Consider the following 12,923-nt stretch of genomic DNA (forward strand, 5'->3'; position numbering starts at 1 on the left):
ATGCAGCTACTTGCAGAAAGGTAGGCAAGAATGATGATCGATGACTCGTGGATAGATTACAACATCCTGACTAAAGCTAAAACAGGAAGAGGTGTAAATAGATTTTTTTTTAAAGAACTTTATTTGCAAACAATCATTGTGAATTATACGTTTTCAAAATGAAAATGCAAAATTGCAGTACAAAAATGGATTAAAATAAAATTTAGATAAGCAAGAACTTCAGTATATCTGTAATAATCAAGAAACGGGAGGAAAACGAACCATCCATCCATTTTTACCGCTTATTCCCTTTTGGGGTCGCGGGGGGCACTGGCGCCTATCTCAGCTACAATCGGGCGGAAGGCAGGGTACACCCTGGACAAGTCGCCACCTCCTCGCAGGGCCAACACAGATAGACAGACAACATTCACACTCACATTCACACACTGGGGACCATTTAGCGTTGCCAATCAACCTATCCAATTAACGTCTTTTTAGAAAAGAGATTGATAAAACGAGTAAATCATTTGAGCATTTTTGTTTTGTAATATTGAGAGAAACGGTGTTAAAAGGGAATAAAGCGAACTGAATTTAAATGTAAATGTTTAGATTGAAAAAATTAATCCCACATCGGATTTGTCTCTATAAATAGTAGTTATAAAGCAGGGGTGTCAAACTCATTTTAGCTCAGGGGCCACATGGAGGAAAATGTATTCCCGAGTGGGCCAAAATGGTAAAATCATGGCATTAAAACAAAAAAATAATGACAACTTCAGATTGTTGTCTTTATCTTACTTTGGCCAAAAATAGAGCAAACACATTCTGAAAATATTACAATAAAAATATAGAAAAAAATACCGGCAGCGGTAAAGTTTAGATCCATGAAGGAAAAAAGAAATTGAATGAATGTTTATAACTGAATACATTGACATATGCATAACCTTTATATCTATTATTTTTTTTAATGAATTAAGCAATATTTATGACAACCTTTTCCCAAAACACAATATGGAAAGGGAGATATAACAGAACAATGCATATATTAGGGCTTCACGGTGGAAGATGGGTTAGAGCGTCTGCCTCACAATACGAAGGTCCTGCAGTCCTGGGTTCAAATCCAGGCTCGGGATCTTTCTGTGTGGAGTTTGCATGTTCTCCCCGTGAATGCGTGGGTTCCCTCCGGGTACTCCGGCTTCCTCCCACTTCCAAAGACATGCACCTGGGGATAGGTTGATTGGCAACACTAAATTTGCCCTAGTGTGTGAATGTGAGAGTGAATGTTGTCTGTCTATCTGTGTTGGCCCTGTGATGAGGTGGCGACTTGTCCAGGGTGTACCCTGCCTTCCGCCCGATTGTAGCTGAGATAGGCGCCAGCGCCCCCCGCGACCCCAAAAGGGAATAAGCGGTAGAAAATGGATGGATGGATGGATGCATATATTAATCATTTGTTTTCAAAACGGTTACAAAAAAGTGGGACCCCAAAAATATACTGTGGGACCCCATTTTTATGACTTTTGAAAATTCCTTGCGGCAACACTGATGGAGTGTTGTAATACTAATCAAATTCTGACATCATCCCGGGGGCCACAGATAATTATTTTCGGGCCGGATCTGGCTAGGGGGCCTTGACTTTGACACCCTTGTTATAAAGTGATGAGATTCTTGAACGAAATCATGCTAAATGATGTTAATGCTAATTTAAATCATCACAACAGTCCGAGAAGAATGTTAAAAAAGTAAGAACTTCTTGTAATGAAAAAGACAGGAAAAAGCTGTGGAATAATAATTATGCCTAAAATTGCGCTTATAAATAATACAATGGTGCAGCAGGTGTGTGCACCGGAAAGGTTCTATCAACAAAAATGACGTCAACAAAAAAAGGGGGTGATTTCATCATGTGGATCCAAACTGCTTTGGCAGAACCTGCGGAGGAACCTTCTGCCATGCAAATACATATACAAACCCCAAAACCAGTGAAGTTGGCAAGTTGTGTAAATAAAAACAAAATACAATGATTTGCAAATCATTTTCAAACTATATTCAATTGAATAGACTGCAAAGACAAGATACTTAACGTTTGAACTGGAAAACGTTATTTCTGCAAATATCAGCTCATTTGGAATTTGATGCCTGCAACATGTTTCAAAAGAGCTGGCACAAGTGGCAAAAAAGACTGAAACGTTGAGGAATGCTCATCAAACACTTATTTGGAACATCCCAAAGGTGAACAGGCTAATTGGGAACAGGTGGGTGCCATGATTGGGAATAATAGCAGCTTCCATGAAATGCTTTAGTCATTCACAAACAAGGATGTGATCACTTTGTGAACAAATGCATGAAGAATTTGTCAAACAGTTTAAGAACAATATTTCTCAACGAGCTATTGCAAGGAATTTAGGGATTTCACCATCTACGGTCCGTGATATCATCAACAGGTTCAGAGAATCTGGAGAAATCCCTGCACGCAAGCAATGATATCAAGGATCTTTGATCCCTCAAGTACAAAGTGACGTCAGTGTGTAAAGGATATCACCACATCAGCTCAGGAACTCTTCAGAAATCCCGCCAGTAACGACAGTTCGTCGCTACATCTATAAGTGCAAGTTAAAGCGAAAGTCATTTATCAACAATACCCAGAAAACGCCGCCGGCTTTGCCAGACCATCCCGAATGTTTGAGGCGCAAAGTTTGAAAGCCAGCATCTGTGATGGTATGGGGGTGTATTAATGCCCAAGGCATGGGCAACTTGAACATCTGTGAAGGCACCATTACTTCTGAAAGGTACATACATGTTTTGGCGCAACATACAGTATGTTGCCATCCAAGCAACGTTATCATGGACACCCCTGTTTATTTCAAAAAGACAATGCCAAGCCACGTGTTACAACAGCGTGGCTTCATAGTAAAAGAGTACGGGTACTAGACTGGCCTGTCTGTAGTCCAGACCTGTCTCCCATTAAAAATGTGTGGCGCATTATGAAACCTAAAATTCCACAACTGTACATCAAGCAAGAATGGGAATTGGTCTTCTCAGTTCCCAAACATGTACTGAGTGTTGTTAAAGGCCATGTAACACAGTGGTAAAAATGCCCCTGTGAAAACTTTTTTGCTGTGTGTTGCTGCCATTAAATTCTAAGTTAATGATTATTTGCTAAAAAAAAAAACTTTCTCAGTTTAAACTTTGAACATCTTGTTTTTGCAGTCAATTCAATTGAATATAAGTTGAAAATGATTTACAAATATTTGTATTGTGTTTTTATTTAGGAATTACACATCTTGCCAACTTCACTGGTTTTGGGTTTTGTATTTGCCCATCAGTGCAGGATGTCATGCGGGCCTTTTGTGGATGATCGATTGATTGCAACCTGGATTCAAAAGATCACAGTGAGGCATTCATGTGCAGGCTGAAGGAACAACTTATTTTCCCTTCTCTTGGTCACGACGTGCATGTGTCAACGTTTCTATCGCCTTGGTGGTTCTGGCCCACTGATCTGATCCGGGATGCCAAGACCCCCCTAGTAAGGGGGTGGGACGGGTGAAACATCTGGACATATAAATGGGTCGGCAAAAGGGGAAACAGAAGTTGAGGACGATGGAGCGTGTTCGATGTAACTTTGTGCTGAAAGCGGCCGGGTGTCTGATTCTGATTCTCCTGTGGACAAGTGGTTGTGTTGCAGCCCCCATGGAGTGTCACTTCAACTCGAAAGGTGAAGTAGCCTATGCATTCTTTAAGAGCGGTGATTCTCAAACTGTGGTGCGCATACCACTTGGCTTCGCCTAGTGGTCCGCCAAGGAATGTGCAGTTAATTTTGTTTGATTAAATATTTAAGTAGTGTTTTATTGTCTTATATAAATCGTTCAAACTGTTAGTAACGTTAGAGTGGCCGAAATACTAAATACAGTTGTTAAGTAAAACCAATATGTTTTTAATGATTACTTGGGCCTACTGCGCTACCGTATTCAATGTGTTTCATGTGTGGTGGTACTTGGTGTTTACGAGACATAAATGCTTGACTTTCATTTCCATTCCTTTTAGCGCTGTGTGTGTTTGAGGGGCGACAATACGCGCCGGGCGAAACGTGGATGGACACCTGCACGCAGTGCACCTGTCTGCAGCCAATGGGCGTTGGTTGCTGTGCCACGTGAGTGCACACACCTGCTCATAAAAGCATCATAAACACACAAGTCATTGCATCATTCCAATGGTCACCAGGGTACAACGGCCGGTGGACTTCCCCGCGTGGTGTGAGGTGCGAGTGGAACCAGTCACCTGCAAAGTGACCCTTGTCCTCGCCGCTGACAGGCGCCTTCCTTGCCTGCCGGGCGAAAACATGAGGGACCCCAGTCATGGATCACAAAACCAGCTGGCGGAATAGCACCGGCGTCTAATGGGCCTCTACGCCCATCACATTACAATACCCAGTAATAGACAATGAAGTAAATGTTAGTGTAACAGAATGATACATGCATTTTTTAGCAATGAGCAATTTGATACTGGTTTATTATTACATTAAAAAGCCTCTTGCAGTCATTTGTGAAAATAGCATTAATATATTTTATTTTTTTCCTGCTGTTTTCCTCACATATGTCAAGTGCTAATGTTTAATCAGCATGTATTTATATCAGTGGTTCTTAAACTTGTTGTAGGTACTGAACCCCACCAGTTTTATATGCCCAACCACCAAACCGTACTTTAGTGAAAAATAAAATGTTTTTCATATTCAAGACAAAGTTATATGATCTTTCACTGGTGCACAACTGTGCATGAACATCACCTTCTTCAAAGAACAAAACCAACACAGTGCATGAACTCGTAACAAATTACACACCAGCAAATCAGTTTGGGTTCTGCTGTTGCCGTATCCCTAATATGCCGATTGGGAGAAGTTTTTATGTACACGATGAGTCGGGTGTGGCTTGAGTGGAGGTTCCACCGAACCCCTGAGGCCGACTCACCGAACCCCTAGGGTTCGATCGAACCCTGGTTAAGAACCACTGATTTATATGCAATGTTCATCTTGACGAGGAAATTGTTTGTTCAATTGGGATTTTGAATGAAAAAAGATGAATAAACATACACATATACCGTTGGTAGTCATTAGTCTGTCAGCGTCTTCATCTTCATTTTGATGAACAGGAAATTAAGTAAAAGTCTAAAAACATGACATTGTGCCTTATAAGGGATATGTTTTGTGTCAAAAGTGCCATTTTCTGGCCTTGAAAGGTGGAAGTCAAATGTTGATGCTGTTGCTTCCTGTGAACTGCGACTCGTAGGATGCCAGAGCTGGGTTGGTGGGCAAGATCTTGATGGGCAGGTCCCAGCTGAAGGTATCTACTTCCACGTGCTCCGCCCCGGTCCACACAGTCACTTTTGACTCGTTCCGAAGCACAGTGGGCAGCTCGACGGGCTCCCGCGCCGTAACGAATTCAAAGTGTAGACGCCACCTCAGGGTAACTGTTGCAAAAATATTAGCATTTACTTCACTGGGATGTCACTTGGGAAGTGTAAGCGAGGACTGACCTATATCTGTGCTGAAACCTGGCGTGACGTTAAGGGGGGCATGGAGGGAGAAGTGGCTAGATGCCGTGTGCAGGCAAGACTCCAAATGACGACCGTGTCCCGTCACACTGAGAGCCTGGCCAGGACGCCTCTGGTACTCCTGCTGTATCTCCTCCTCACTTTGGAGGCTCACTGAATACTGACAAAAAACAGAAACATGAATACTTAATGCAGCGATACACCTAACAAGCACTGCACACTACCTGCAAGCAGGGAATGTCCCCCTCGGAGAAGTTAAACGTGCCGATGATGTCCTCTCCTAATCTGTAAACAGTCTTGAAGATGCAGAACTTTGCCACTTTTCCTCGAACATTAGTGATATTAAACATGTCTGGAGAACAAGCAAACTATTAGCACTTCTAATTTCATGCTGAACAAGCAGAGATGGTGACCCACGTGGGCAGCGTCTAGATGTGGAGACCATGAGCATGTCTAATGCCCTCTCCAACGGCCGAGCATCCCTCCGACTTGCTTCCTCTTCCTCCAGGAAGGGGTTTGATGGAGAAACTTCATCGTCCTGAGCGAATGAGGGTTCTGGCATGCCTACACATCAACATTATTATAAAATACTGGACAAAGATCCCACATTTTAGCTTCAATATACAAACCTCGTTTCCATATGTGTTGGGAAATTGTGTTAGATGAAAAATATAAACGGAATACAATGATTTGCAAATCATTTTCAACCCATATTCAGATGAATATGCTACAAAGACAACATATTTGATGTCAGAACTGATAAACTTTTTTTTTTTTGCAAATAATCATTAGCTTTAGAATTTGATGCTAGCAAGATGTGACAAAGAAGTTGGGAAAAGGTGGCAATAAATACTGTTTAAGTTGAGGAATGCTCATCAAACACCTTTTTGGAACATCCCACAGGTGTGCAGGCTAATTGGGAACAGATGGGTGCCATGATTGGGTATAAAAGCAGCTTCAATGAAATGCTAAGTAAGTCACGAACAAGGATGGGGCTAGGGTCACCAATTTGTAAACAAATTGTCGAACAGTTTTAGAACAACATTTCTCAACGAGCTATTGCAAGGAATTTAGGGATTTTACTATCTACGGTCCATAAAATCATCAAAAGGTTCAGAAAATCTGGAAAAATCACTGCACGTAAGCGATGATATTACAGACCTTTGATCCCTCAGGCGGTACTGCATCAAAAACCGACATCAGTGTGTAAAGGATATCTCCACATGGGCTCAGGAACACTTCATAAAACCACTGTCAGTAACAACAGTTGGTCTCTACATCTGTAAGTACATGTTAAAACTCTACAATGCAAAGCGAAAGCCATTTATCAACAACACCCAGGAACGCCGCCGGCTTCTCTGGGCCTGAGATCATCTAAGATGGACTGATGCAAAGTGGATACGTGTTCTGTGGTCTGACGAGTCCACATTCAAAATTAATTTGGAAACTGTGGACATGGTGTCCTACGTAACAAAGAGGAAAATAACCATCCAGAATGTTATAGGCGCAGAGTTCAAAAGCCAGCATCTGTTATGGTATGGGGGAGCATTAGTGCCCAAGGCATGGGTAACTTACACATCTGTGAAGGCACCATTAATGCTGAATGGTCCATACAGGTTTTGGAGCAACATATGTTGTCATCCAAGCAACGTTATCAGGGACGCCCCTGCTTATTTCAGCAAAACAGTGCCAAGCCACGTGTTACAACAGCGTGGCTTCGTAGTAACAGAGTGCGGGTACTTTCCTGGTCTGCCTGCAGTCCAGACATTTCTCCCATCAAAAATGTGTGGCGCATTATGAAGCGTAAAATATGACAACAAGACCCCGGACTGTTGAACAACTTAAGCTGTACATCAACCAAGAATGGTAAAGAATTCCACTTCCAAAGCTTCAACAATTAGTTTCCTCAGTTCCCAGACGTTTATTGAGTGTTGTTAAAAGAAGAGGCGATGTAACAAAGTGGTGAACATGCCCTTTCCCAACTACTTTGGCACGTGTTGCAGCCATGAAATTCTAAGTTAATTATTATTTGCAAAAAAAAAAAAAAGTTTATCAAATATGTTGTCTTTGTAGTGCATTCAATTGAATATGGGTTGAAAATTATTTGCAAATCATTGTATTCTATTTATATTTACATCCAACACAATTTCCCAACTCATATGGGAACGGGGTTTGTATTTATAAAGGGAAAATACATATTAATGAACATTTAACATGAAATATGTATGGTTCTAATTTCCATCTCTAGTCCCTCAGCAGGTTAATGGTAAAATTAAGTACAAAAATATTTGAAACATAGAGATAATAACTATTGAAATACAAATGTTAGGCTACACACTGTCTCTAATTCATTATATACACTACATCGATACATATACACAGTGTTGGCGCTAGAAATTTTCTAAATGTGTCCCAGGGACCCCATGAAGTCAGAAAAATGGGGTCCCACAGTAAATTTTTGGGGTGGCACTTTTTTGTAACCGTTTTGAAAAAAATGATAAATGTATGCATTATCCCGTTGCATTCTATATTTTAGAGAAAGTTTGTCATAAACGTTACTTAAATAACTAGAAAAAATAATACAACAGGAAAACAAAAGTTTATGCATATGTAAATGTATTCAGTTATAAACATTCATTCACTTTCTTCTTTCCTTCATGGATCTAAACTTTACCGCTGATGGTATTTTTTTTCTATATTTTCATTTATTAAGTTGCAGGTGTATTCATTTCAGTATAAAAGTGTAAAACGTTTACTGCTTCAGTCATGAAATTATGAAAATTGTGTCAATTGTATGACAAATTTAATTGATTATCCTCACCTGTATGTAGATCATCAGTCGTTTGCAAACCGCCACATCTACACTTTCATGGCAAATAATGCCAACAAACTTACAATTTTGCAAGTTAGTTTCAATGTATTTTAATAAAGTGGCACTCTAGCTTGGTGATGGTCATAAGCTGTGTGTTCCCCTTTAAGAATGGTGGTGTGTAGGGTGAGTGAGGTGTGGAAGTGAGTGGGCAAGTTAGGGGTTGTATGAATTAAAGGAATATTTTGAGTCCGAAAAATAGGAGCGGATAGCGCTAGCATGTTCAGGAGGGTTAATAGCATGGTGGATGTCCGGTTCGTTTTGTGGAAAACATAAATAAAGTCTTGTAGCAAATCGACGGGCTCGTCATTCCAACCAAAGAGCGGAACTTTAGGGACCCACTGCCAAGTAAAGTGGAGGGTTTTACCCCCAACAATACATCGGCCCTGGAGGGAACTTCTCCCCTGCACTTCTCGACCACGGTCTGGGAGCCGACAAGCAGGAAAGGTGTAAAATGATGTTTCTTGGTGCCTGGTGAGGCTGGATCTTTGAAAATCAGTGCGCCCGCTCATAAAGGTGTTCTTTTTTTTAGCTCGTTTACATGGTGTGCAAACATCTTTCCATCTTCATAAACGAGCCTTTTGCTGAAAAGTGGCTCCTAAAGCCACTTGTCGTTGAAGATTTGCTTCTCGGGTTTATTCCTCGCCATGACGAAAACAATCGAACGCGGGAGTCCTAACACCGGAAATGCAGTATTTGTGATCGATAAAACTTTCGGCGAATCAAAATTTAAGAAATCGTACCGGAAAGTTAATTACTTTTAAAATGCAATAAACGGGGACGGAAATTTGAATCTGCAAATATAAACAAAACAAAACACCGGCGGAAAGCAATAATCAATAAAAAAAAATAGTGAACCTGAGTTTTGACCCGGAGAAGGCAAGGTCGGTTAAAAAAAAAAAAATCCCCATCCGGAAATGCGCTGATTTCAACGCGTAAAAAGACACAAAAAGTGCGTTAACGTCAACAGTGTATACACCCAAATTTAACATCCAAATGGTCTCACCCTGCAGAACCAGAACTCTAAAGGGAACTCTGAGGAGTTTAATGGGAGAGTTAACCCTCTGACAGCCGATGGTGAGTTTGTAGACATACTTCACCGCCTGGCCCCGGAAGCTGGGAGGGCCATCGATGGGTACTACCTCACTATATGAATCTGAAACATAAATAATAAGCATGTTGGCAGTAATGTATCTTTAATAAACAAATGTTAACATACAGGTTTTGCTCTCTCCTGGATCCAGACATAGGTCACAGAATAAGATCTTGGGTGGTGTGTCCAGAACACACTGCCCTCTCTCGCCTAGTCAAGACAGGTTAGATATTGTTAGTGTTATGAATGATGTCTTTATTCCATTCATGACATCACTAACCTCTGCTTGGAATGAGTACTGTGTCACTTTCAGCCTGAACATCCTGCTTGTTTCCCTGGCTTGGAAGGCTCACCCGGTTCTCACTGGCGTGGAACTGACAGTGAATCTGGGCACTTGCCCACGCCAACATCTCACTAGGACACAGTCAAAAAACCTTAACTTTAAAGGCCAAACGCTTGCATTAGGGCTGGGCGATATATCGATATACGCGATATATCACGGGTTTGTCTCTGTGCGATATAGAAAATGACTATTTCATGATATTCGAGTATACGTTCTCAAGGAGTTGTTTTTTGGCTGCGGGCATTACACTACAGGCTCTTCCCACTCCTTCTTGTGTTTCCTTCTCACAAATAGTAAACGCACCTTCTTACACACGTCACACACTGTCATGTCATACATCAATCAATCAATCAATGTTTACTTATATAGCCCTAAATCACTAGTGTCTCAAAGGGCTGCATCACATACGTACACGCCCTCGCGGAGCAGAGAGGTAGCAGACTGGGTAACGTTAACTGTGATGCTAGCGAAACCTTGCGAGTGGTAATACAAGCGAAAGAAGGTGCGAATCTGGTAACAAATGAAAGAAGAATTAATTCCCAAGCAAAACAGCAGGGGGTCCATCGTCTGGCGGTGGTTCGGCTTTAAGTGGGAATATGTCGAATAGACAACTTTAATTTGTCAAGTGTGGGGCACAAGCATTGCTACCAAATGTAGCATTACTGCTAATATGAAGTATACCGTATTTCCTTGAATTGCCGCCGGGGCGCTAATTAATTTAAAACCTCTTCTCACTCCTGCGCTTACCAAAGGCATGCAGTAAAAGTAAGCATGCGCTAATTATTTTAAAACCTCTTCTCACTCTGGCACTTACCAAAGGCATGCAGTAAAAATTTGAGTGTTATGTAAGCTTGGACCTTAAATCCTACTGATTAGCTCTTAATCTTTTTCCCTTTATGCGATTTCAAATGACCAGTATTGAAATCAGCCTCCTCCATTTTGAAAATGATGCCAGGGGAAGTGTCACTCGTGACGTCACGAGTTTGACCAGGCGGTAATTCTAAGCATGCGCTAATTATTTTGCGAAGCGAGTTTGACCCGGCAGTATTTCAAGCCAGGCGCATACTACATGCCCTGCGGCAATTCAAGAAAATACGGTAAGTTGAAAAGTCACCTGCTAGAGAATGAAGAGTGCATAATCCACATGTCAACATCTCCATTCGGTGCCACGCCAACAAAATGCCGAGACAACCATTTCCACATCAACATCCATCAGTGTGTGAATGTGTGTGTGAATGGGTAAATGTGGAAGTAGTGTCAAAGAGCTTTGAGTACCTTGAAGGTAGAAAAGCGCTATACAAGTACAACCCATTTCTCATTTCTCATGTTTGTGCCACTGCTTAATAACTGTTTAATAAATACATTTTGGTCAATTGCAGTATCATCAAGAATGTTTTAATGTAGACACATAGAATCATCATACTGCTGTGATTATATGTATCAAGTGTTCATTCAAGGCTAAGGCAAAATATGGAGATATATATCGTGTATCGCGATATGGCCTAAAAATATAGAGATATTTTAAAAAAAGGCCATATCGCCCAGCCCGGGCTTCACGGTGGAAGAGGGGTTAGTGCGTCTGCCTCACAATACGAAGGTCCTGAGTAGTCCTGGGTTCAATCCCGGGCTCTGGATCTTTTTGTGTGGAGTTTGCATGTCCTCCCAGTGAATGCGTGGGTTCCCTCCGGGTACTCCGGCTTCCTCCCACTTCCAAAGACATGCACCTGGGGATAAATTGATTGGCAACACTAAATTGGCCCTAGTGTGTGAATGTTGTCTGTCTATCTGTGTTGGCCCTGCAATGAGGTGGCGACTTGTCCAGGGTGTACCCGCCTTCCGCCCGATTGTAGCTGAAATAGGCACCAGCGCCCCCCGCGACCCCAAAGGGAATAAGCGGTAGAAAATGGATGGATGGATCGCCCAGCCCCAGCTTACATGCAAGTACAGTGTACTGTACCTGCTTGCAGAGGTAGAGAAGTGTGACATAGGATTCCTGAAGGTAATGAGAGACTCCATTAGTTCCCCGGCCAGAAAGACGGGGCCCCGCGCCATGGAGGCCACCACCTCAATCATCTGGAGGTGGGAAACAGAAAAATAAATGACAACAATCAACTTGGAGGATATTGTAAGCATTTCACCAATCTCGCGCACTTTGCAAATTATACATCTTTTCCATTGTGCTCAAGCAATTTGCATATCGCAAGACGAGATTTAAGACGAGATTTTGTGGATGATTTAGTCAGTAACCCTATATTATTTTATTTTATGAATAGTAAACCAAGTTGTGGTAGTAATTTAGTCAGTAGTTTAGTCGTGGATGTACACTGTATAGTGGTTAGGGTTAGGATTGGACTGATTTGAGGGCAATACTCAGATATATTGTCCCGACTACAAATTAATAGATTTACATAAGTATTTAATAAATTATTTTGATACCAAAAACATGTGTTTGCGTCCGTTGGTCCATTGATTTGCAATATGTGCACCGCACATTATTCAAATATATAGCTGGAAGCAATTTGCAAAAACATTGCGCATTATACAAATGTGCAAAATGCTCTCATTGGTATTGTTCCTAAAACAAGGATACTGCAAAACAGCGAGTTGCTATATGCTACTGATGCTGTGCACAAACTAAGCCATTCTGAAATTGCTAGGTAGTGAAATAGAACATTAACACACACCGTGATCCTAAAGGAGTCTACAAAGGTTTTGCTTTTACTTTGAAAACCGACGTTCAATCCACTTATTTGAACGCAGCAACCTGCAAAATGGCCTTATTTTCTTCCCGACCTAGCATAGCTCGTCTTCCTAGCTAATGTAAACAAAAGTGCGCCTGCGTGGGACGACCAAAACAGAACCGTGGAAAAAATAAATATCAACTAAAAAAAAACGTGCTTGAGAAATATAAATGTATTAAACGTTAAAGTAATATATCCACCCCCTATTAAAAAGTTTTCAATTCAATTTAAAAGAGGAAAAACATGGGGATTTACAGCTCTACTTTTTGGCTGGCCAGCAAGTAAATGTCACGTGGCAGATCTGGAACGCGCCACCGGCGAACAGTAGCTATGGTAACCAAAATAATTTATTATCAGTAT

General features: G+C 41.4%; 2 protein-coding genes across 4 annotated transcripts; one reads left to right on the plus strand and one right to left on the minus strand.

The window, feature by feature from the left end:
• Positions 1–3,570: 3,570 nt before the first annotated feature.
• Positions 3,571–5,068, plus strand: msmp1 (microseminoprotein, prostate associated 1). Its single transcript, XM_061913652.1, has 3 exons — positions 3,571–3,685; positions 4,015–4,120; positions 4,192–5,068. The coding sequence occupies exons 1-3, from the start codon at positions 3,571–3,573 to the stop codon at positions 4,352–4,354; spliced, it is 384 nt and encodes a 127-aa protein (XP_061769636.1). The 3' UTR covers positions 4,355–5,068.
• On the minus strand, positions 4,461–12,866 carry rgp1 (GP1 homolog, RAB6A GEF complex partner 1). 3 transcript variants are annotated; one of them, XM_061913650.1, is made up of 9 exons: positions 12,819–12,866; positions 11,780–11,895; positions 9,760–9,893; positions 9,606–9,689; positions 9,393–9,542; positions 5,935–6,081; positions 5,742–5,869; positions 5,500–5,677; positions 4,461–5,433 (listed from the first exon to the last, which is right to left on the minus strand). In XM_061913650.1, the coding sequence occupies exons 2-9, from the start codon at positions 11,893–11,895 to the stop codon at positions 5,210–5,212; spliced, it is 1,161 nt and encodes a 386-aa protein (XP_061769634.1). In that variant the 5' UTR covers positions 12,819–12,866; the 3' UTR covers positions 4,461–5,209. The 3 variants fall into 3 exon arrangements, with proteins under 3 accessions (XP_061769634.1, XP_061769633.1, XP_061769632.1); XM_061913649.1 differs by lacking the exon at positions 12,819–12,866 and adding an exon at positions 12,545–12,812; XM_061913648.1 differs by lacking the exon at positions 12,819–12,866 and adding an exon at positions 12,507–12,812.
• Between the last annotated feature and the right edge of the window lie 57 nt (positions 12,867–12,923).

Source organism: Nerophis ophidion, linkage group LG10 (assembly GCF_033978795.1).
Source record: "Nerophis ophidion isolate RoL-2023_Sa linkage group LG10, RoL_Noph_v1.0, whole genome shotgun sequence".
NCBI classification, from domain to species: domain Eukaryota; kingdom Metazoa; phylum Chordata; class Actinopteri; order Syngnathiformes; family Syngnathidae; genus Nerophis; species Nerophis ophidion.

Bases quoted from the DNA above. Each gene is read 5' to 3' on its own strand.
- rgp1 (XM_061913650.1), bottom strand. From the start codon at position 11,895: ATGATTGAGGTGGTGGCCTCCATGGCGCGGGGCCCCGTCTTTCTGGCC. The intron at 9,543-9,605 runs GTATGTTAACAT...TTTATGTTTCAG, and splicing joins TCCAGGAGAGAGCAAAACCT to ATTCATATAGTGAGGTAGTA. The intron at 6,082-9,392 runs GTGAGACCATTT...GTTGATGTGTAG, and splicing joins TAGAGTTCTGGTTCTGCAGG to GCATGCCAGAACCCTCATTC.
- msmp1 (XM_061913652.1), top strand. From the start codon at position 3,571: ATGGAGCGTGTTCGATGTAACTTTGTGCTGAAAGCGGCCGGGTGTCTG. The intron at 3,686-4,014 runs GTGAAGTAGCCT...CATTCCTTTTAG, and splicing joins GTGTCACTTCAACTCGAAAG to CGCTGTGTGTGTTTGAGGGG. The intron at 4,121-4,191 runs GTGAGTGCACAC...AATGGTCACCAG, and splicing joins GGCGTTGGTTGCTGTGCCAC to GGTACAACGGCCGGTGGACT.